This window comes from Pipra filicauda, unplaced genomic scaffold, assembly GCF_003945595.2.
Source record: "Pipra filicauda isolate LSUMZ 115617 unplaced genomic scaffold, ASM394559v2 scaffold275_size1018216_pilon, whole genome shotgun sequence".
NCBI lineage: Eukaryota > Metazoa > Chordata > Aves > Passeriformes > Pipridae > Pipra > Pipra filicauda.
Genome location: NW_024104393.1, coordinates 623,696 through 645,829, shown reverse-complemented (window position 1 = coordinate 645,829; position 22,134 = coordinate 623,696). Strand labels below are relative to the sequence as shown.

The window sequence follows — 22,134 nt, the reverse complement described above, 5'->3', positions numbered from 1 at the left end:
CATTTAACCAAAGGACCTAACAGATTCTGAAGAGATCAGTGAAGACTGAGAAAGAAAAATCCCTGATGAAACCAGAATTTCCAGGTAAGGTGGTACATTGAATGACTTTCTCTGAAATCTTTCCCCTTCCACCCTCCTCTTTCCTCAAAACCAGCACAAATCCCTTGGTGGGGCAACACTGACAAATTAAGGCAGAGCCACACACCTTCTGTAATGGTACATCAAAGAACAGCATCTGCAGTGTGAGCAGAGTGTCAGCCTTGTCAAAGGATCTCAACCCCCACTGGGAGATATATTGTCTTTTCTCCTTTTTGATTTTTTAATAGAGCCCCGAATGAACCAGATCCCTAATTCAGGTGTTACAGTAAAAGTCCAGTGTTAGGATAGATGGAGTGTTAAATTGTACAGAACCACCAATACCTCCACATGATTTATCCTTTCCACATTTCATTCACTGTATGTGGGGAACCAAGGAGTGGGAAGAATCCGGATGCAGAGAGGTCAAGTTGTTCTTGTTCAGGGTCAGTCTGAAACAGCAACACAGCAGCAAATACAACAGCTCTGGGCAGCTCATGCCTGGCTGCAAACCAGTTCTGTTCCATGCAATTACTGATTAGTCTTGCTTGGATAAGAAAAAAGACAAGTAAGATAAAACAAGAGGAAAGGGACAGATGCTTCTCATAACTGTGCATGTTCTGCCTTGTAACACAGAGTGTAAGTCCTGAGGACAGGATCCCTTGTTTGGTGGCTGTCAGTCACTATGGAAAATCACACCCCACAAATAAAGATAAATTTCCACACCACAGATAAAGTCAAGGAGAATTTTACCTGTACTGCCAGCCTGAAGTTTGGCCTATTAATTACTAACAATAAAACTAGTCCTTTCCCCCTTTTTGCTCATTTTTTGTCATTTTCCAGCATCTCACATCTTCTGAAATACTCCACAGAAATCACTAATGAGATGGAGAATGTTATTAGCTCTCAGCCTGCCAGAAGCATGGTGAGGAAACTGCAGGATCAGAATATCAGGGGATCTTCTGCCCTCTTCAGCAGGGCTTTCACTCCCTCTTTGCCTGCGGGACCTAATCCAGAAGCAACTGTCACTTGAACAGAAATAAAGTCCCGCCGTAACTGCAACCACAGCAGGCCAATTAGGGTAATTAGAGCATATTTGCTACACTTGATAAATATTCATTCGTTATCCCTGCAGCCCTTGTGACAGGAGTTGAAGAGCCTTGTGCATCTCCAGAGCCAGGCAGGGCACACAGACACGTGTAACTGTGTCAGGGAGAGGGCTCAGCTCCTCCTTTGTCAGGTACCCTCGTTAACAGCGGCGGCTTTGTGGCCATTCTTAATTACGGTCATAATTTGATTCCTACATCCATTGTGGGTCCGGAAAAACAGGGCTGTAAACTACAGTAATTAGCCTGCTCTAGTGACTGACTCAGAATGCGAGCACGTCCCAGCCATCATCTGGAGGTGGGAATTCTTAAAAAACACAGCCATTTGTTTCCAAAACCAGACAGCTCATTTTTCAGCTCTCATTCATGCAAGTGAAGTGGTCAGCAAGATAATAATGTTTCTCTTTCTGTTAAAGATAACATAATTTAAATGGTGCCCACCTCAGAAACAAAGTGCTGGGGACTGGCATAAATTTCTCTAGTTAATCATACAGAGAAATGGAGTTTTGACACAATTGCTGAATGATAAATTGAAGTAATGCTCTGATTCTCATTAGTGATGCACCCCATGTCACAACAAAGCTGGGCAATATCATCTGTAACTTTTACAGTGATGGCAGTTTCCAGGTCAGTCAAGGAAAAGATGACTCAATTTCACTCATAAATAAAAGAACATTTTGAGAAATCAATAAATACCATCCTCAAGCAAACCACATCCAACACTGTGGAATTGCGGGTGTCTTTAATTTTGGAGAGGAATAGTTCTGAGGACAATCTGAGTGGGGGAGGTTAAGGCTGCAAAGCATCACATGGCACAGTGGGTGAAGTTAGGTGAGAGCAGAGAGCACATATTCAACGTGGGGTCACAGGATGAAAACGAACATAATTTGATGGGAACGGGAAAGCAGCATCAGCAACAGCAGCATGAGACAAGGCTGGATCCTCATCCCACCATGGAGGCTTCTAGAACCCCTGAAACTGCACTAAGAAAACGTTCCTTTTGGTGGGACCTGTGGAAAGCTACCTGTGCATTTTCCCCTGCTGACTCCTCCTCTCCACTGACAGCCAGAGCTCCAGCCCACAGCTAAAGTATTGCAAGCACGTGAGAATTCAGGGGGAATTCTTCCTGCAAAGGGTAGTCAGGCATTGGAAGAGGCTGCCCAGGGAGGTGGTGGAGTGCCCATCCCTGGAGGTGTCCAAGGAGCACCTGGACATGGTGCTCAGTGCTTTGGGTTGGGGGACAAGGTGGGGATCAGGCACAGCTTGGACTCCAAGGTCTGGGAGGGCTTTTCCCACCTCAGTGATTCTGGGATATGGTTAAATTTTTGCATATCACTGACAGGGAAAGCCACAGGGTGAGTGTTCCCTGTAAATCCGACTCCCGTTATTTGTGTATTTGTGTACAATTGTATTTCTGACCAGGAATGGGACAGCACTCCAAATGCAGACCTGGACCCAAGAGGCTGGTCAGTGCTAGGAGAGTCAAAAATCACCGAGAACACCATAAATCCAAGGTGTGAGTCAGTGTCTGGGGAAGAGAACGGGCTTTCCTCCATGCCCGATCCCAGGATCTTACATTGCCATCTACGGGCTGCTCCCGGCAGCTCCCGCTGATTCCCGGTCCTGGAGCTCCCACTTGCACCAGCGACACGAAAAGGAGCTATAATACATTTTGGGAAATTCTTTTTAAAACATAGAGGAAAATATTCGATCCATTGCACACGTGGCCTGTCATTTCCAGAGCAGGCTGGTGGATCTGCAGGGAAACGAGGACAAGGATACACCATCAGCAGAACTTCCTGGGAAGTGCAAAGTACATATTGACACTACATATATACTCATAAAAATATTTATGCAGCATTTCTTTGGCTGGAATATTGGCAAGTGACTTTTTTCAAAAGGCTAATGCAGTTTTATCTGACTAAAATTAACAGACTTCAGAATCACAGGAGGCAATGTAAACACCTCCATCTCTTGTACAGGAGCAGTCTGGTAAGGAAGCAGTTATGGTTTTATGTGTAAAAGAAATTATAGAATCTACAGGAAGTCATCTAATTGAAGATGAAAAGGCATCTATAGTGTTTTAATTAGTTCAAATAACTGTCACACCTGTTACCTCCCACTAGTACAGTAATAAAATGAAACCGAGAGCAGAGTTTAAAAAACATGTTTGAAATGGACAATGTGCAAGTCCTGGAAATGACTTCTATAGATTCTGCCTAACATGGGTTTGTCACAGCACCTGAACACGCCCATCCTCCAGGTGTGCACATACACACCTGTACATAAAAATACACATAGAAAAAAAAAACCACCAAGTTTAAAAACTTTAATTTATTATTTTAAGCATTTCAAACCCTTACACGGTGAAGTTAGAAATCTGTTTCCCAAAATAAGAACTTTTAGCAGGGCCTGTAGCAATGGGACAAGGGGTAGCAGATTTAAACTACAAGAGGGTAGATTCAGACTAACTATAGGGAGGACTTTTATTACAGTAAGGGTGGTGAGGCCCTGGCAAGGTTGCCCAGAGAAGCTGTGGCTGCCCCATCCCTGGAAGTGTTCAAGACCAGGTTGGATAAACTTGGAGCAACCTGGGATAGTGGAAGGTGTGCCTGCCCATGGCAGGGGTTTGGAGCAAATGATCTTAAAAGGTCCCTTCCAACCCAAATCATCCTGTGATTCCATGATCCCTTTCACCACAGGTGAATGCCCCCTTGTCTAAGAGAGTTCGTTTCCCAGTCAAATATCTACAGAGCCATTTTAAATTTGGAAATAACCTTTCTTTGCAAGCAGGGATTTGGTCTCTTAGCAACAGCACGAACACCTCGTGAACCAAACTACGGCTTCCTGGCACAGCAGGGCCTCGTGCCATGGGCAGGGAGAAGCCACAACAACATCCAACTGCTGGTTCCTTCCTTCAGTGACTGATGGAAAAGGGGCAGGGCAGCAAATCCCACAGTGAATCCCCCCATCAAGGCCCCGGTGGAGGTCGACAGCTGGACCATGGACAGTGTGTTCCATGGACTGCTCTGCCTCAGCTGTGTTTCCCAGATGTTGGTTCTGGCTAAAGCTGCAGCCTGACTCTGGCTTTCAACAGACACCATCATTTTAAGTAGCCCTAATGCAGACCAGGAATAGCTTCTTCTCTGGCTGGGAAACTTGTACCACAGCAGGACTGGACTGAATGTTATCACTGTGCTTTTATAAGATTCAGATGACAGCCATCATTTTGGAGGGAAGCTATTTTTTGTCCTTAGCATGAGCATGAGATATTACAATTGCAAGCACTTCACAATAAAAAGAACAAGAGGTCAGAGCAGCACCATCACATGGATATATTTCAGTTGGCTTTGACTATCAGCTGAATCAGTCACCTGAAATATATTGTGAAGACAAGATCAAACGAACCCGTTCAATGATAAAAGACCAGAGAACAGGCAAAGAGGGCATTTTCCCTTCCCTTTGCTGCTGTATGGAGAGTACAGAGTGTGCAGCTGTATGGTACAATACAGATTAGAATGGACTTGTGCTCTAAATGACCAAGCTTTTGTCATTGCAATACCCCCCTGCCTTGTCCAAGTCACATGACCCACAAATTTGAGCTATTAGAACTGTTCTAGAACAACAGGCTTATTAAATTGCTTTCTTGGAATCTGATCACTGGGGACACAGTGGGCACACAGCAGAGACTGGGGAAAGAGTGACTTGCCCAGGAGTGCAGCCAAAACTTAGCAGAAACTCTGCATTTCTTCTCTGTCTTTCGCCTTGTCCGTGAAACCATTGCCCTTCTGGACAACTGAGTTATTGGAGGAGAAACTCTTTCTGTCTCCTTCCTAACCAGGCCTCTAATCAAGTACTGCTTTTCCTGCACAATATTTATTTCCCCAGCAAGATACTGAAGCTGCAGCGTGAGGCAAGGAAAGGGGTTGGTATATTTAACCAAGTAACACAACCCACAGAAAGTTTGTATCACAAGCCAATTCATGTGTGTGTTCTCCTGCCATTCACACTGCTAACTGTGCTCCAAATTTTACTGCCCTAATAGATGTTAATATTAATCTCCATTTTATTCTATTTCCCTGGACTTCTTTCAGAAGAGCTGTACAAAACCAGCTCTTTCTGAGCTTGAATTGCCTCTCACAGCTTGGGGAATGCCGTGGTTTATTAACTTGCAGTGCCACCTAGCACACGGCCTTCACATTATTTTTTCTGTCGTTTCACAATGCTCCAGATTTTCATATTAAAAAAAAACAAAACCACAATCTTGTGCTTGAAGTATTTTAAGCATCTAGTGCAAAGTTTTGTTTTGAACAGCTAAATTTTTATTAGAAATTATGCTTTCTAATAGGATAATAATAATCAAGATGCTCACATGCCTAAAATTCTGGTGTGTGAACTCTGAGGACTAGTTTTGGTTACATCCCTTATATAGTTGTCTACAAATACCTCTATTAATTGTTAGGGGATTTTTTTTTTAAATCCTACACTTTGATAGCAGGTCAGTGATGAATTTATTGAGGTTTTGAGATAAACAGAGACTCCTGCCAGATTATCAAAGCACATTAGTACAATGTCTGCAGACATGTTTAAGACTGGTCTGCAAGCTTGACCAGCTCAATTTGCTTTGCCTTAAAATACCACCCATGGCCCAGGAATAAACAAGATTAGAAATGAACTCTGCAGCCATCCCAGAAAGCAACACATGGGAGACATTAAAAGGCAGCAGTTCAGCCCAAATGCTGCAGCCACTGTGGGTCCCCTCAAACCTTGAGGTGGGAGCTGTTCCTGTGCCAAATCCTAGGAAGGCTTTTAAAGCTAATATAACCAAGCAGGCAAAAGGCAACCTTGTGACATCGAGGGAAGGACAAGGAGATAAACCCTCTGTGCTGCCCCACCTTCTCCCTCCTGGTAACACATCCCAGAGCAGCCACATCAGAGCTCCTTCAGAGCCAAAGCACCTTCTCTTCACTCACAATGGCAACACCCACCAATATTTCGACAGTACTTTGGCAGCACTACAAAATCATAAAGTTTTATTGCATCTCTTAGAATTTCTAAGTGGAGTTTCTCTAACAGTAGAGAAACCACCAGGTGTTTTATGGAGCTCAAGAATTAAATTATGTCAAAATAAAAGATAAGTTTGCAATAATAAGAATGGTTTGGGCTTAGATATGATTTTATGATCCTTGATTTTTCAGCTTATCTTCAAAGAGCCCAGCACTGCTGAGGGCTGTATTTACAGGATGACCTGTGTATCAGCTCAGCAAGCTAAGGGGAAAAAAATTAAAATAAAATTAAATTAAATTAAATTAAATCCCTAGCATGCAAAGAGTGAAATTTGACAAGCACTATGGACCCCAGCTTTATCTGAGAGACGTGGAAGATGTTTCCATATTTGCTGATGATTTAATTGCTATCCTAAGTCAAGGAAGAGAATATTTTTTTCAAAGAAACCTACATTTTGCATACTCCCTTGAGAGCAGAACTGACCACCAGTTCTTTCCCTCCTCTGTAGAATACCCTCCTCTATATTGTATGGCCCAATTAGTTCTGTACAGAAGTCTACATAAAAATCACAGATGTATAATTCAGATGCTGCACTCCTGTAAGAGCTTTGGAGAGTCCCTGCAGAATGGCGGGAATGGTCTTCCCAAAAAGCCATTTTAATAGAAAAGATCCTTGAAAGTTTGTCTCTCATCAGCCTGAACTGATGCTTTTTTTTTTTTTTTTTGCCAGTTCTGATATCAGTCTGGTTTGGGTCCATTTTCATTCATCCTTATCACTGTGTTTCCACAGAATTCTCCAGAACCTTCACGTGTTGACTGTTTTCTGTAAAGCACAAAGACTCACAGCCTGGTTTCCTGCTTGAAAATGAGCTACAAGAAACTCAGGTTTAAATTTGCTACAAAATATCCTCCTCCTTCTGTCCCAGAATTTGTAAACACGTGCTGCTCAATGTTTAACCAGAGTCACAGAATATCCTGAGTTGGAAGGGACCCTCAAGGATCAGAGTCCAACTCCTGCTTCATTGATAGTTTAATGAGTCCTGAGAAGGGATGAGAACACCAGCAGAGAACATTTCAGGACAACACACAGGCAAAACAAGTCGTAACAAAGGAAAATATTCAGATTTAGAATCCAAGTCTTTCCCTTCTCTCCCGGTCCTTGGAGTCTCCTTGCTGGAATGACTGGAAAGGAGTCCCTTTTTCAGGGCAGATGGGGGTGTGACACACTCCCTGCTGTAGGTGGTTCAGAATTACTGCTACTGCTGCCTTTAGTGTGCCAGTCTCTCCCTGACATCACAGCAAAGTCCCTCTGGTTTCCAAATCCCACAAGAGGAACCCACCAGGACCTAAACATTCTGACTGAGCTGAGCCTCCACTGTCCACCTGAAAAGCACATCCACAAACACTAAAACTTAGTTTATAAGTCATGTCCTCCCACACTTTCATTGTCCTCTAAACTGTGAGATACAACTTTGTTCATAAACTCACATCCAAGACTGTCATTGCCAGAACCATGGTATCTTATAATAAAGCAGGAGTGTGGCTGTTCTCAAATTTACTTTACTAAAATATACCTTTTCAACTACTAATTATAATGGAACTATTCTTTTTCTTTTTTTCTCCCCCAGTACGATGTGAAGATTAAGTCGTGACAGGTGTTTTTTTCTTCCTTGGGAAGTAAAGAAATCCATACCTTAATTAATATAAGGAGATAATTACTATGCTGAAGTGATGAGGCCTCAGGCAGCTCTGTTGAGAAGCTATTTATTTCTCTTTCTTTTCATTCAGTTCAACTACAAATACTTCTCAGATGTGCAGAGCTCTCCATGCCAGCAAGCCAATAAAATAAACACGGACATAAAATTGCCAAACAAAGAGAAAACTTAAGAAATAGGTCTTTGTCCTTGCAGGAGGGAGGATTAAATATGTATATTTTCTTCTCCTCTCCCACCCCTTATCTCTCAGCCTCTGAAATCTAAGCACTGACAAAAGCATTTTCCGTCTGTTTTACAAACTTTCTGGGGTCAGACTTACATCTTATTAACAGTCAATCTCAGTTTCTCTATTCAAATTGGAGAATCCACTTTTTTGTCGGCCCACAAGTGCGGATGGCTGGCTCTGGAAGTTCTTAGCAGAACCCCCTTGCTGTAGGTGCTGTTCTCTGCCATAAATACACAAGTTTCCTAGAGAGAACTAAAAGTTGTTGACCACAATGGTCTCATCAGTGCTGCCTTGGCAATTCCCTGTGACAGATTAGTGCTGCTACAGATCAGCTAGAGATTAACAGTTATTTTTTTTAAATTGCTTCATGCACTGTTTCCATCTCTAAAGGATTTTGGAGATTGAGTAAAAACATGATCCCTAAGCTTTGGCATTTTCAGGTTACAATTAGTAATTAGGAGCCATTCTCAATCATTACATGCACAATTCAGTGGTTATACCAAGTCTTTACTATTAAATCATAACCAAGAAACACATTTCTCTTCCATTCCCATGGACAGATTCACATCTTTATAAAAATAATCAGACACCTAGAAAAATACATAGTGTTTTTGGAAAAAAAAGTAACATAAGCAACATGGTATTTCTGTTTTTAACATGAAATATAGTCATTACACAAAGAGGATGAAAACCTATGGAACCTACTAGGAAAACGTGGTTTTTTCCCCATAAATTTCTAATACTGAGGGAATGTTGGATCAATTTTAGTGGCCCAAGCCATGAGCCCCCCTTTAATATCCTTTGCTAACAGAGAACCAGATTCTTTGGCAGGTAGCTCCTGCAGGATTTTTACAGCCTTCTGGGAATCATTTCCCAATTTGCAAACAACATATACAGGAAGAGATGCTTGGTCGTTAGTTCTCTGCTTTTCTTCGCGAATTCTTTTTTCTAAGTACTCCAGCTGTTCTTCATCCTTCTCTTCCAGTTTGCTCAGCGGGATGTGGACGGCGTGTTCCAGGCGGCAGATATCCACCTCCACCCGCGGCCGGACGTCCAGCAGCACGTGAGGGACTTTGTCATCCAGCACCTTCTTGTACTGCTCTACCGAGATCCTGTCCTTGCTGGGCAGCAGATGTAGAGTCCTACACTTGTCGGTGGCAGAAGACCCACAGAACGCCTCGTAATCCTGCAGGCAGGTGACGGTGGGGTTGGCCCCGCACACGGCACAGTCTGGTTTCTTTGGTCTCAGCCTGATGTTGCGAAACCTCCCTTCGAGGGCGTCGAACACGAGCATGAACTGGTTGAAGGAGGAGCCCATTCCCGAGGCGATCTTGAGCACTTCCAGGGCCTGGATGCAGCCGATGATGCCGGGCACGACCCCCAGCACGCCCCCGTCGGCGCAGCTGGTCACGGTGTGGGGCGGGGGCGGCTCGGGGAACAGGCACCGGTAGCAGGGCCCCCCGCGGTAGTTGTACACGACGAGCTGCCCCTCGAGGCGCAGGGCGCTGCCGGACACCAGCGGTTTCCCCGCCAGCACACACGCGTCGTTCACCAGGTACCGCGTGGGCGCGTTGTCGGAGCAGTCGGCGACAATGTCGTACTGCCGCACGAGGCGCAGCGCGGAGCGCGGGCTCAGCGCCCCGCAGTAGGGCACGTACTGCACCGCCGAGTTCAGCCGCCGCAGCGCCGCGGCCGCCGAGGCCGCCTTGGGCCGGCCCCGCCGCGCCTCCCCGTGCAGCACCTGCCGGTGCAGGTTGCTGGTCTCCACCACGTCGTGGTCCAGCAGCCCCAGGCGGCCCACGCCCGCCGCGGCCAGGTACTGCGCCAGGGGACAGCCGAGCCCGCCGCAGCCCACCACGAGCACGGCGCTCCGCGCCAGGCGCAGCTGGCCGCGCACGCCGAGCTCGGGCAGCAGCAGCTGCCGGCTGTACCGCGCGATCTCGGCCGCGCTCAGCGCCGCGCGGGGCGGCAGCGGGGGCAGCTCGGCAGGGAAGGCGCCGCTCATCATCACCCCCTCCGCATCATCATCACCATCATCGTCCTCGGCGCTGCCCGCGTCCCCCCGCGCCAGCAGGTCCCGCAGCCCGCGGTCTCCATCCTCCTCCTGCTCGGCATCCCCCAGAGACACCTCGGCCGCCAGCCGCTCCCGCGGCCCGCGGGCTCCATCCTCCTCCTCCTCGTCCTGCTGCTGCTCGGCGGTGTCCCCCCGCGCCAGCTCAGCCTGCAGGCGGTCCCGCAGCCCGCGCAGCTCCCGCTCCCGCCGGCGGATCTCGGCCCGCAGCCGCGCCGCCCCCGCGCCCGCCATGGCCGCGCCGCTTCCTCCTCCCGCCCCGCCCCGCCCGGCGCGGCGGCGCTTCCGCCGGGCCCCGCGTCACTGCCGACATGGCGGCGCCGCGCCCCGAGCGCCTGTCGGTGCTGCTGCCCACATACAACGAGCGGGACAACCTGCCGCTCGTCGTCTGGTTGCTGGTGCGCACCTTCCGAGACAGGTACGGGCTGGCGGGCAGCGGGGCCGGGCTGCACCCCCGGTGTGGCGGCGGGCGGGGTGAGCAGGGCCGGCGGTGTCTGTAGGGCCGGCGGTGTCTGTAGGGCCGGCGGTGTCTGTAGGGCCGGCGGTGTCTGTAGGTCACCGGCCGTGACACCGACACGGGGACGGCACAGGTCCGGAGGGCAGGAACATCGTCCGAACCCGGAGTGAACTTCAGAATTGCAGAATTCCAGAATCATTGAGGTTGGAAAAGCCCTCCCAGACCATCGATTCCAGGCTGTGCCCGATCCCCACCTTGTCCCCCAGCCCAGAGCACTGAGTGCCACGTCCAGTGGTTCCTTGGACACCTCCAGGGATGGGCACTCCAGCACCTCCCTGGGCAGCCCCTTCCAATGCCTGATCACCCTCTCCATGAAGGAATTCCTCCTGATGTCCAACCTGAACCTCCCCTGGCGCAGCATGAGGCTGTTCCCTCTTGTCCTGTACCTCCTGCCTTGGGAGCAGAGCCCGACCCACCCACAGCGCGGCTCTGACCCCACAAAATCACTGCTCTGGTTCTCAGCTTCCCGCCCTTCACAGGGATTTAGGGAGGGAAACGGGGTTTTCCATTTGTTCATTGAAAAATAATTCTCATTTCAGTGGAATCGATTTTGAAATTATCATCATTGATGACGGAAGCCCAGATGGGACACAGGAAATCGCTGAGCAATTGGAAAAAATATACGGATCAGATAAAATTGTGAGTTGCGTCTTCTGTAATTTTTTTTCCCTAAAAATGAAAAGTAAACTTTAAAATATTTTTATACCTTGAAAACAGCAACTTTTAAGGTGTCACTAAAATGAATTAAAAACTGTACTTCAAGTAATATATGTGTCTTTTATATTTTCTGCAGCTTCTGAGACCCAGACCAAGAAAGCTGGGCCTGGGTAAGTCCTTATTAACTCTAATTTAGTAATATAAAAACTTTGCTGTGTACTTTGATTGATCTAGTGCATAAAGGTCCAGAAAAAGGTCACAGTAAAGCCCAAAAGCAGAAATGTATGTTTTCATCAAGTTGTTTGCAAGCAAACAAGGTTAAAAATGTACACATAAAAATCCCGTTGTGTTTATAAAATGTTTCCCACAACTTCATACCTGCCCCTTTCCCTCCCAGCCTCATTCCCTGAGCGCAGAATGAGGGTTTGAACTGTCAGTGATATTTGGAGCCCGAGTCCTATTGTAGTTTTAGTGCCTGTAGTGCTTTTGTAAATGAGATTGCAGATAGTGACCCACTTCTGCAGTCAAGTTTCTTTGTGCATTTCTGGTGCAGTGGGACTTGCCAGTGTTTATGTTTATAAAATCCAGGGCTGAAATCATCGGGAAAAGGAATAAGAATTTTAATGTTTATCCACTAACATGTTATTTAAAATAATTTAGGGGCTTTTACTTGATTGTTTTCTAGCGGAGATTTTAGAAAATGAAGGGAAGACTGCACATGGCTGGAAGATTGCACATGTTAAAGTAGTGAGGGAAATATTTCTGTGCTGTTTTCACCAGGCACTGCTTACATTCATGGAATGAAGCATGCCACTGGGAATTTCATTGTCATTATGGATGCTGACCTCTCTCACCATGTAAGTCTGTATTTCATGTACCATGGACTTAGTCTGTTAGAATTAAACTTTCATTGGTTGGTTTTATTTTACCCCCACCCTTTTGTCTTTTCTGATCTGTTTTCCTTCTATTTCAGCCCAAATTTATTCCAGAGTTTCTCAGGTAGGTGCCAATTGTAGTATGAAAATGCAAGTTGATCTTTATAAATTATTTATGAACTCCTGTGTGAAATTCTGAGCCATAGTGGGTAAAAGGTAATTATAAGATTCCCTGAAGTAGCTCTTTTTAAGAAAACAATTAACAAGTATCTAAATAATGCTTATAACCACCCTAATTACTGCTTTCCTCTCTTCTCTACTTACTTATTTAAAAGTTTGTAAACTTCACATTTTGTACTAAAAGAGTGATTGTTCTTACTTTGAAATTTGTACTTTGAAATATTCCTCCTGTTTTCCTGATAAAACCAATTGTTTATAGAAAGCAGAAAGAAGGCAACTTTGATATCGTATCTGGAACAAGATATAAAGGAAATGGAGGGGTACATGGCTGGGATTTGAGAAGAAAATTAATCAGGTTGGTATTTTTCAGATATTTACAGTTAAAATTGTTGTTTATAAACAATAATTACAAACACTCCATCCGCGTGAGCTGAACTGAGTCTTTAGTCAGCAGAACTGCTGTACCTGCTGAGAACTGCAAAATCACATTAAATACTACAGGTGTGCACCACTGGCAAATTGTGTGGTTCAAATCCACCAGGAAAGGATGAAATGACGTGGCTGGGCTTGAGAAATGGGTTGGAGCAGTGGGCAGATTTGCATCGTTGGGACAGCCCCAGTTCTGTCATCCAGAGAGTGAGCTGACATTGTGACACTTTTGTCAAGTTTAAAATACACATTTGGGTGGCTGTAATGGTCCTTCCCCTAAGCAGTGAATCCCTTGCTAAACTCCTCTGGTGACACTCTGGTGGTTTTCCGTATCCAAGTCTCACATTTGTCCAGGAAGCATTTTTATTCCCTACTTACAGTGTGTGTCAGTCAGAAGAAAAGTGCTGCTTTGATGGTTGTCACATTCATTTCTTTTAATTGTATGTGTAGACAGTTCTTCCATAAAGAACCAGGTTATAAACCTAATTTCTAAAAATCCTTGTTTTTTTCTTCATAGAGAAGTTCAGTAATCTACTAATTATCTGCTTTTGAAAAACAAAACGTTGGGTGTTTGATTTCAAGATTCTATAATTTATTAATCAAATCTAGCAATGAAAACACACTAGAAATCTAAATTTTTTTCATAGGAAGCAATAAAAGTTTTGTTGGGTTTTGGGAGGGGGGATGATACGTACTTATTTTTTAGAAATTCTACTTGATCTTTGGGAATTGTGTGCTGGGCAACTCTGACATTCACATTTTCTTTCCCAGCCGTGGTGCCAATTTTCTGACTCAGGTTTTGCTGAGACCAGGAGCATCAGACCTCACAGGGAGTTTCAGGTATGGCTCTGGTTTGCAATTAATAAAGTTCATTGGAAATTAAGAAATTGCTGAACAAGGAACTGGAATAAGAACAGCCCTTCTTTACTGAGGGCTGTGAAATCTGTTTGGGAAAGGTGGAAGAAATAGTGGACTAGATTGCAAGAACTGCTGCTCCTATGGCTTTGTTAAAGATTTTATAAATAGTAATGAGATGAGTGAGGGATTGCAGTTGAGATTCCCACACACTGCCTTGATTTCCAAATTTCAGAAAATTGTGCTTCAGGTTTCATTTTCTTTGTAACTGTTTACAGGTTGTACAGAAAAGAAGTCTTACAGAAACTCATGGAGAAATGTGTTTCTAAAGGCTACGTCTTCCAGATGGAGATGATTGTTCGGGCCAGGCAGTTGGGATACACCATTGGAGAGGTACAGGACAAGTTTGATAGGGATCTTGTGCTTTTGTGTAAAGGGACACACAGATTACTGAATTTCGTGTGCTCCCAAGAAGCAGCCAAGATTTTCAAAGTAATATAAAGAAATTACATGTGTAGAACTCTACTTTTCCAACTTCGCCAGGTGAATACCGGATCTGAATTTCCAGTTCCTTATTCCCCTGGCTGATAAGATTCTGAGATCCCTCCCTCTTCCTGTTGCCACTCCTTTAGCTGTAGACAATTTTACAAAGTTCTTCATATTCAGAAGTCATCTCCCAGCCAGGGGTGAGGCTGAGCTGTTCCATGGTGGTGGGAGATTTGTGCTTCCTGGGGCACTGACTCAAAGGTACTGAATTAACAAGGAAAGTGCTGGAGGTTGATTTTAAGCCCTCAGGCTTAAAACACTGAGGCTGTTCTGACTACCTACCACCCAGCCACCGAGTAATGCCTTGGGATCATCTCTAAAGGTGATAAGCCAAATAATTTCATGCTCCTCAGCCACTGGGAAGAACTGACACGAAGGAAGCCAGTCTGGTGCTTGCCTTGTTCCCATGTCTGAAAATGCTGTAGTTCAAAGGCCATTCTTTTGTCTAGAGAATCTCTGATTATTTAGGTTTTGAACCTTAAAAATAGTTCTGTTTGTTTCAACAGGTTCCTATTTCATTTGTGGACCGTGTCTATGGAGAATCCAAACTGGGAGGCAATGAAATAGTCTCCTTCCTAAAGGGGCTCTTGACCTTGTTTGCCACAACGTGATGGTTTGTCCTAAATTCACTTTTTTAGTCAAACATTTTCTGACATCTGTGTAGTTTTTATTATATAACAGCAGAAGCTTGATAATCTGTTGGTGACCAGAAGACCTGCTATAAGCTACCAATTAAACAAACCACCAGCAGTAAACTAAATCCACTGTCTCCCAGAATGCTCCTTCCAAAAGAAATCAACTGTACGTTAAACTAAAAACTAATAAAGGCTAATGATTTTCTATTTTTGTAAAAACAACGAAGTCTTAATAAAGAACACAAAGCTCAATGATCCTTTGCATTTGGAAATGAATCATTATTCAGCAGAAGCTAATGAGGATTCTGAAATAAAGACAAGCAAGGACAGGAAAAAAAACAACCCAATGGAATTTCTTATCTTTGTTCTGTGGTTTGTAGATATTAATTTAAATGAATGTCCTTTAAATTAGTGTCCTTTCTTTCCTCAGCACGTCTTAAAGCAGCTACATGTTTCTGCAGATCTGATAACACCTGGTGTAGTTTAAGAGTTAATACAGAGTACAGTGATTTGTTCCTAGACGGGAAGGAAGGAATATTCTTTGGATAAGAAAGAGAATTGTATGTGGAATAATTTTGTATTCTGTGTGTTGGTCCAGAAGGAGATGAGTCCCTTTTCTTACCTCCTTTAGAAACTAAATAGTTTTGGAGTCTGTACAACAGGAGCCTGGCACCTCACAAAGTTCAGGGTAGCAGAAGACCCAGTTCACCACACTGAAGATATTTGAGATTTTTTTTTCTTTTGTCAAATAACAAATTGCAATCTAAAGTCTGTATTTGCTCCAGATCCTGTGGAAGGAAACACAAATGGAGCAATACTAGTTTTTTTCATGGTTTGATAGAGCCAGAACTCAGAAATTCCAAAGCCCTTGCAATCAAATGTGCATTGGGGAGGAGGGTGACATTATTCTGATAATGGCTTTATAGATATGAAAAATGAAGTCCTTTTGTTGGGGGCAGGGGAGGATTTTTCTGTGGGTACCTGTATCAGAAAATTAATGGTAGGAGAGGAGAAGCGACAAATGTCTTGAAAATGCTGCCTATTTGGCTTGTGTTTGTCTGCATTCCTTTAGCACATCAGATACAGTTGTTACTATTTGAAAAATAAATTTAGAAAGTCTGTAGATAAATGATAAATTCATATTTTCAGATAGTCTTTTATCACATTGATAAAAATAAGTAAAACTTTTAAACAAAGATTATTTCCTAGTGGGCTGCTTTAGAGCTCTTCCTTTGTTCTTTAGTGGAATTGTACAGATTCAGTTTCTCCTTTTCTGACTATTCAGAGCAAATGTTTCATATTTCATTCGCTTAAAAATAATAAATAACAAAAAATGTAGCTGTAAGTTTTCGAATCTTCATGTAACTGGATCACAGTGACTGAACTGTACATTTTGTGACATTTGCCTGTAATTTTTCCAAATATATATAATTTAATTTGGTGCAGGCTAATCAGATCTAATAATATGTGCAGAGTTATGTCTCTGGGTCCACAGGGGCACTGAATCTCCAATAAGGTTTCATCTATTTATGTTTCGTTTGGAGGTTTCATGGCAAGCCCCAATATTTTAAGTTGAAAACAGGTACAAAGTTTTTAATGACTAAATAGTGAGGGTTTAGATGTTAATTTAAATTTACGAAATGCTGATCATTTGCTAGAATGCAAATTGGGGAACAACAGCAGAAGGACGTGGAGCTGCTGGAGCGAGTCCAGAGGAGGCCATGGAGATGCTCCAAGGGCTGGAGTCCCTCTGCTCTGGAGCCAGGCTGGGAGAGCTGGGGGGGTTCACCTGGAGAAGAGAAGGATCCAGGGAGACCTGAGAGCCCCTTCCAGGGCCTAAAGGGGCTCTGAGAGAGCTGGAGAGGGACTGGGGACAAGGGCACACAGTGATAGGAAAAGGGGAATGGCTTCCCACTGCCAGAGGGCAGGTTAGATGGGATATTGGGAAGGAACTCTTGGCTGTGAGGGTGGGGAGGCCCTGGCACAGGTTGCCCAGAGAAGCTGTGGCTGCCCCATCCCTGGAAGTGTCCAAGGCCAGGTTGGACGGGGCTTGGAGCAACCTGGGCTAGTGGAAGGTGTCCCTGCCCATGGCGGGGCGTGGGATTAAATGAACTTTAGGTTGCTTCCAACCCAAACCATTCTGTGATTCTATGTTCCCTATTCTTGTTCCCATTTTCCCTTTCCTATTACTTTACAGACCCTGCTTATCCTCTCATCATACTCAGTCTTGCCTTTTTCATGTCCCCAGAGAAGCCACACTACACTTGCCATTCTCCAAGTGTTACTAGCAGACTGTAGTAGAACAGCAGTTCTATGATCTTTAGAGTTCAGGTGCTTAGAACTCCATACAATGTCTTAAATATTCATGTACTAGGGATTTATAAAGTGGCATTTTAATTCTCAGTTCCTTTCTTAATACCATTGCAATTCTCCACTTGCCTTGTTTTGGCCACCACGAAACACTGACTTGACATTTACAGAGAATTTTTCATTTTATGTCCCTGGTTTTACAGTTCTACATAAATCAGCTTTTCTTAATTACATCCATATTCATTTCCTATGAAGGCACAAATACTTTGCTAATGCACTTTCTCTGTTATACTTTCTCAGGAATCTGTGTCTGCAAGCACTCAATCATTTGGCAAGAACAGGAGCTTTAATTGCTTCCTGGCTCAAATCAGTGTATATCATGGATATATTTGGTTGGGCATGTTTAAAAGGGGGGAAGAAGGTAACTCACATTTCAGTTTTCCCTGAGCAGATTTAGGTCTGTGATTCACAAGGCCAAGCAGTTTCAATCCCTCTGACCCAGACCATTGGGATCCCGAAGCTGGGACAAAATCACTTCAGACACCCAAGCTTAATGTGCCCAAGAGAATGTGAAACCAGGACCAAAGCAAGATCCCTGCCTGTTTGGGTGAGGGTTTGTCTGATCTGAGGTTGGAAGGAGCTGGCTTCTGTTTTGCTTTGGGTTGTCTGTGAAATCTTTATGAGGCTCTAATCTCAGCCTGCAATAAGGATGTACCCAGCTGCCAAAACAAACACAATAATCAAACATATTTTCCAGTGGACTGTGTAGAAATCCAACCGCAAGGTTCCACAACCTTCTGCATATCAACAGTAAAAAATAACGATGACTAATCAATAATATTTACTTAAGGGTCTATCAGGATTCCAAGCATAAGCATGGATTGAAATCTTGGCACAAAGGAATGAAATGACAGATTGCCTGCTCAGTTCAATACATGGGTGACTTCAGCAACAGATTTCAGGGGCTGGCATTCCAGAGCTGCAGGCAAATGGTAATATTGGGAGCAGCAGGAACAGGGGATGTGCAGAGGAGAGGAATCCTTACCAAACTTTTCATTGTTTATGACATTACCTCCACTTCATGCTGCAGAAGACACGAGTAAACAAGGAAACTACTGGCAAAGCACAGAAACTTTATGAGCATCATCTCTTCCTCTGTTCCTGCCACATTTTATCTTATTTCTCCAGACCTTGTGGCAATTTGTAACTTTCTTACAGACTGTGATTGTTACTGTTCAGGAGGAAATACATTGAAACTGGAGAGAGAAGACCAAATTGCAGCTTTTAATCCAAAATTAGATCTGAAAACTCAGCCCGAGAGAGGGATTTCAACAAAGCAGCAGAGGGCAAAGAGCATAAAACAGAGTGTTATCCCTGCAAGGGTAGTTGCACTGACTGTTCAACAAACTGGTACCAAAGGTGCATCATAATAAATAAACACCACCTTCACCACCTTGTGTTTGGCTTCTTTCCTGTTCTGACTTTTTGCAAACATGTCACACCCCAGCAGGTGAACCCAGACAAAACCACAGCCGAGAACTTGTTTCCTGGGAAGCTGAGGGTGGTTCTCTAACACAGCTCCTCAAATACTGTGCTCTCAGGAAGGGGAAGATCTGAGCACTAAAGGATGCTTGTGCTTTTGCTCCAGAGCAGGAAAGATGTTGACTGAGCTCCTGCAGTCCCTGGGAATGCTTTAGGCTCTTTTGTCCCACTACGTCTGTGCTGGGGGATCCCCAGGAAGGAATCAACCAGATTTACTCAGTACATGTGAAGCTCATGTCGTGACTGCAGCGTGTCTGGAGAGCTCCCACTTCTAGCCCAGGATCCATCCTGCCTGCCTTGCAAAGAAGGCACATGGCAGCACTTCTGATGGGTGGATCCTGTCAAAATAATGACATTTCTTACTGTATAGTGCAGGGGACATGGAAAAGACAAGCTGCTTGGAAGTGATCAATGACAGAAAGACTGAAGTTCTAATGTTTTAGTTCTAATCAGTGTCTCTCATGCAGTAAATCCTACCTGAATGCAGTGCTTCTGAAAGCACTGACAACTTGTAAGGTATCCACAGAAGTGTAGTTTGTCACATCTCCCCCAAATGAGAGAATACTTGACTGACCAGCTTCCAAGAGAAATTAAGTTGCTACTTATGACAGATAAATTTCCTATTGGTCTGACTAAAGGGCTTTCAAGTTATCCCAACCAACTAAGCAAATCTATCCTAAGCATCTCTAATCACAGACATGCTCAATAGGAGTATCCTTTGAAAAAACAAGTAGAAAAGGAGGGTACACTCTGTCGAGGAATTGTTCTTCCCTACTTTTATCCTGATACAGATTAAATTTGGTTCCTTCCTTGTGACTTTTCCCAAAGCCAACTTCATGGAAGAAGGTTGGAGAATGCTGACAGATGATGAAGTGCCACAGCTCAGAAGGTGGGTGGCTTAGTGGGTCTTAAAGAGCATTGTGAGGCCAGTGATCTTAATGCTGATTAACTTACTTGTATTTATTATATAATTAATTATGTGTAAAGCCATCAAGAGTTGCCTTAATTATTTTGTATTTGAATAAAAAATAAGCATAATACTGCTCCTAAACTAGCACAATTCTGCCCTGAATCACCACCACAAATGCAATTAAACCTATTCAACTTGGGAGTGCTAATTGTCTCCCCTCTGGTGTGAGTGTTTAGTCTCCTACAGTGCTGTGATTTTACTGATTTTTCTGGTGTGAGAAACAATACCCACTTCTGTGACATAAAAAGTATATTAAAACTATTACTATCAACTTTTGCTTCATTTTGTTCACCTCACTCTGCACACACAGGAGAAAAAAGGAGAAAGTTCTCCTGCCTGGACTCCTATTGTTTGTGCTTGTGCTATTGTATCCTTTGCACAGATCTTCATGTTGTGTTCATTCCCTTAAATATGTATCAAATATAATTTCTACTTCCAATTGCATTATGATGTTCCTCTACACTCAGTTCCTCCAACCTTCAGACACTCCTGTTTTCTCAAATTCAACCCTCAGATTAGAAAGTCTGTGGATTGTTTTTCTGGAGTTGTTGTATTTTCTTTGCTTTAAGTGATGGCTCCAGAGTGGTCACTGGTAAAGCATAAATAAAAGAGTGTTGAAATAGGAAGGTGCTTAAATTTGGGGTTGTGTGCTTTAGGCTGGCGCAGACTGGCTCAAGCAGCCATGAAGTTGAGAGTTTCTGAACACAGTCCTGACTTAACGAGGTTTCAGAAATGTTTTCCAACATTGAAGCCATCAAAGAAAAAGTATCCACTCTTGGAAGGCAAAATGATGTTGCCACAGAAAAACAAACCACCTTTCTTTGCTTTCCTTCCTCCAGACGTACTTCACATGTGTTGCAGAGGAACTCTGGAAGTACCTCAGTTCCAGGAGCCCTTTTAATGTCAGAGCACCAGCTTTGGTTTTGCAGGTAAGTTTTGTGTATTTCCACTTTTTTATTTACATTTCCACGTAGAACAAAGACTCCTTCAGTGACTTACTGACTCTTATATCCACCGATGAGAAGATGCCATGGAAGCATCCAGTGAAACCATGGTGTCACTTGCAGACAGTGACAAGCAGTGGATTTCTACATCCCACCGAACGAGGAAGTGTCAAAGCAGCCTCCCAGACACAACAACATGTCATTAAATTCTTCATAAAAGCTATTTAAGTGAACTGTGATAAACAGCGTGTACACACTGCCAGGACATCAGCCACTTGAAGACACAGGAGATCCTTGAGTTATACGAAGTCTCAGTAATTGGTGACAAGTTTTCTCTGCTTCTGCACTTCAGGTAATGCTTCAAACACGTGGACTTTCCTTTCTAGCATTGTAAGGCTGAACTCGAGTGTGTCACTGAACAAGAAAGGGTTTGAAAGCTGAGGATGGAAGGATTACACTTTACTTTATCCTCCAAGTGCTCGTGTCTTTCTGAAGTATCAAAAACCATCGTTCCCTTTCACTTCTGAAGGGTTTTTACTGTGCTATTAGAACTCGGCTTCAATTGTTGAAGAGGTCTTGAGCAGATAGGTCTTCCACAAGGAAGAATTACATGTGGGGTCTTGTCCTGATCCAGATGTTCCTGCTCTAAAAAGTGAAGTCCAGTGTCTCTGCACAGGTGTGTGTGAGCACGTGTGCACAGGGCCCACAGGAACATGACACACACGCCTTTTGGGTGCTGCCTTGGCTTCAGGAAGTTAGCCCAAAACATGGGAGAATTTGGATTTCTGAGATTGGCAGTGTGTAAATCACACATGTCCTCTGACGCCTCTCCGGATTCCCTGACCAATCCCATCACACTCCAGGGCACATTTGGCAATGGGTGCCACTCACCCGACACCTCCTTCCCTCCCTCGGGCTGAGCCCGGCCTGGGGCCTCCCCGGTACAGCCCTGGCCCTCCTGTGATGGGTCAGGCTGGAAGGGCCCACAGGGGTCACCTGGTCCCACGTCCTGCTCCAGCAGGGCCATCCCAGAGCACATGGCACAGGATTGTGTCCAGATGGTTCTGGAACATCCCCAGTGAGGAGACTCCACACCCTCTCTGGTCTCTGTTCAGTGCTCGGTCACTGCACAGGGAAGAAATCCTTTCTCATGTCCAGGTGGAACTTCCTGGGCATCAGTTCCTGCCCGTCCCTCGTGTCCCATTGCTGGGCCCCCCGAGCAGAGCCTGGTCCATGCTCTGCCCCCTCCCTGCAGACCCTGACACACATGGATGGGGTCCCCCCTCAGTGTCTCCCCTCGAGGCTGCACAGCCCCAGCTCCCTCAGAGATGGTCCGGTCCCCTCACCATCCTCACCGCCTCCGCTGGGCGGGCACGGCGGGCGCGGGGCCGCCTCGAGGCCGGTGCGAGGGCCGGGCGGGAGTGGCGGGAGCACCGGTGCGGGCGGTGCGGGCGGTGCGGGGTGCGGTGCGGGGA

General features: G+C 44.7%; 2 protein-coding genes across 2 annotated transcripts; one reads left to right on the top strand and one right to left on the bottom strand.

The window, feature by feature from the left end:
* Positions 1 to 7,937: 7,937 nt before the first annotated feature.
* On the bottom strand, positions 7,938 to 10,433 carry MOCS3 (molybdenum cofactor synthesis 3). Its single transcript, XM_027751899.2, has one exon. The coding sequence runs from the start codon at positions 10,431 to 10,433 to the stop codon at positions 8,865 to 8,867; it is 1,569 nt and encodes a 522-aa protein (XP_027607700.2). The 3' UTR covers positions 7,938 to 8,864.
* A 62-nt stretch (positions 10,434 to 10,495) lies between these two features.
* On the top strand, positions 10,496 to 15,148 carry DPM1 (dolichyl-phosphate mannosyltransferase subunit 1, catalytic). The gene is made up of 9 exons (XM_027751881.2): positions 10,496 to 10,617; positions 11,256 to 11,355; positions 11,510 to 11,543; positions 12,154 to 12,230; positions 12,347 to 12,372; positions 12,688 to 12,783; positions 13,629 to 13,697; positions 13,991 to 14,105; positions 14,765 to 15,148. Exons 1-9 carry the CDS (start codon positions 10,511 to 10,513, stop codon positions 14,867 to 14,869), a joined length of 729 nt encoding a protein of 242 aa, XP_027607682.1. The 5' UTR covers positions 10,496 to 10,510; the 3' UTR covers positions 14,870 to 15,148.
* The last annotated feature ends 6,986 nt before the right edge of the window (positions 15,149 to 22,134 follow it).

Bases quoted from the DNA above. Each gene is read 5' to 3' on its own strand.
- DPM1 (XM_027751881.2), top strand. From the start codon at position 10,511: ATGGCGGCGCCGCGCCCCGAGCGCCTGTCGGTGCTGCTGCCCACATAC. The intron at 12,373-12,687 runs GTAGGTGCCAAT...AATTGTTTATAG, and splicing joins TTTATTCCAGAGTTTCTCAG to AAAGCAGAAAGAAGGCAACT. The intron at 14,106-14,764 runs GTACAGGACAAG...TTGTTTCAACAG, and splicing joins TGGGATACACCATTGGAGAG to GTTCCTATTTCATTTGTGGA.
- MOCS3 (XM_027751899.2), bottom strand. From the start codon at position 10,433: ATGGCGGGCGCGGGGGCGGCGCGGCTGCGGGCCGAGATCCGCCGGCGG.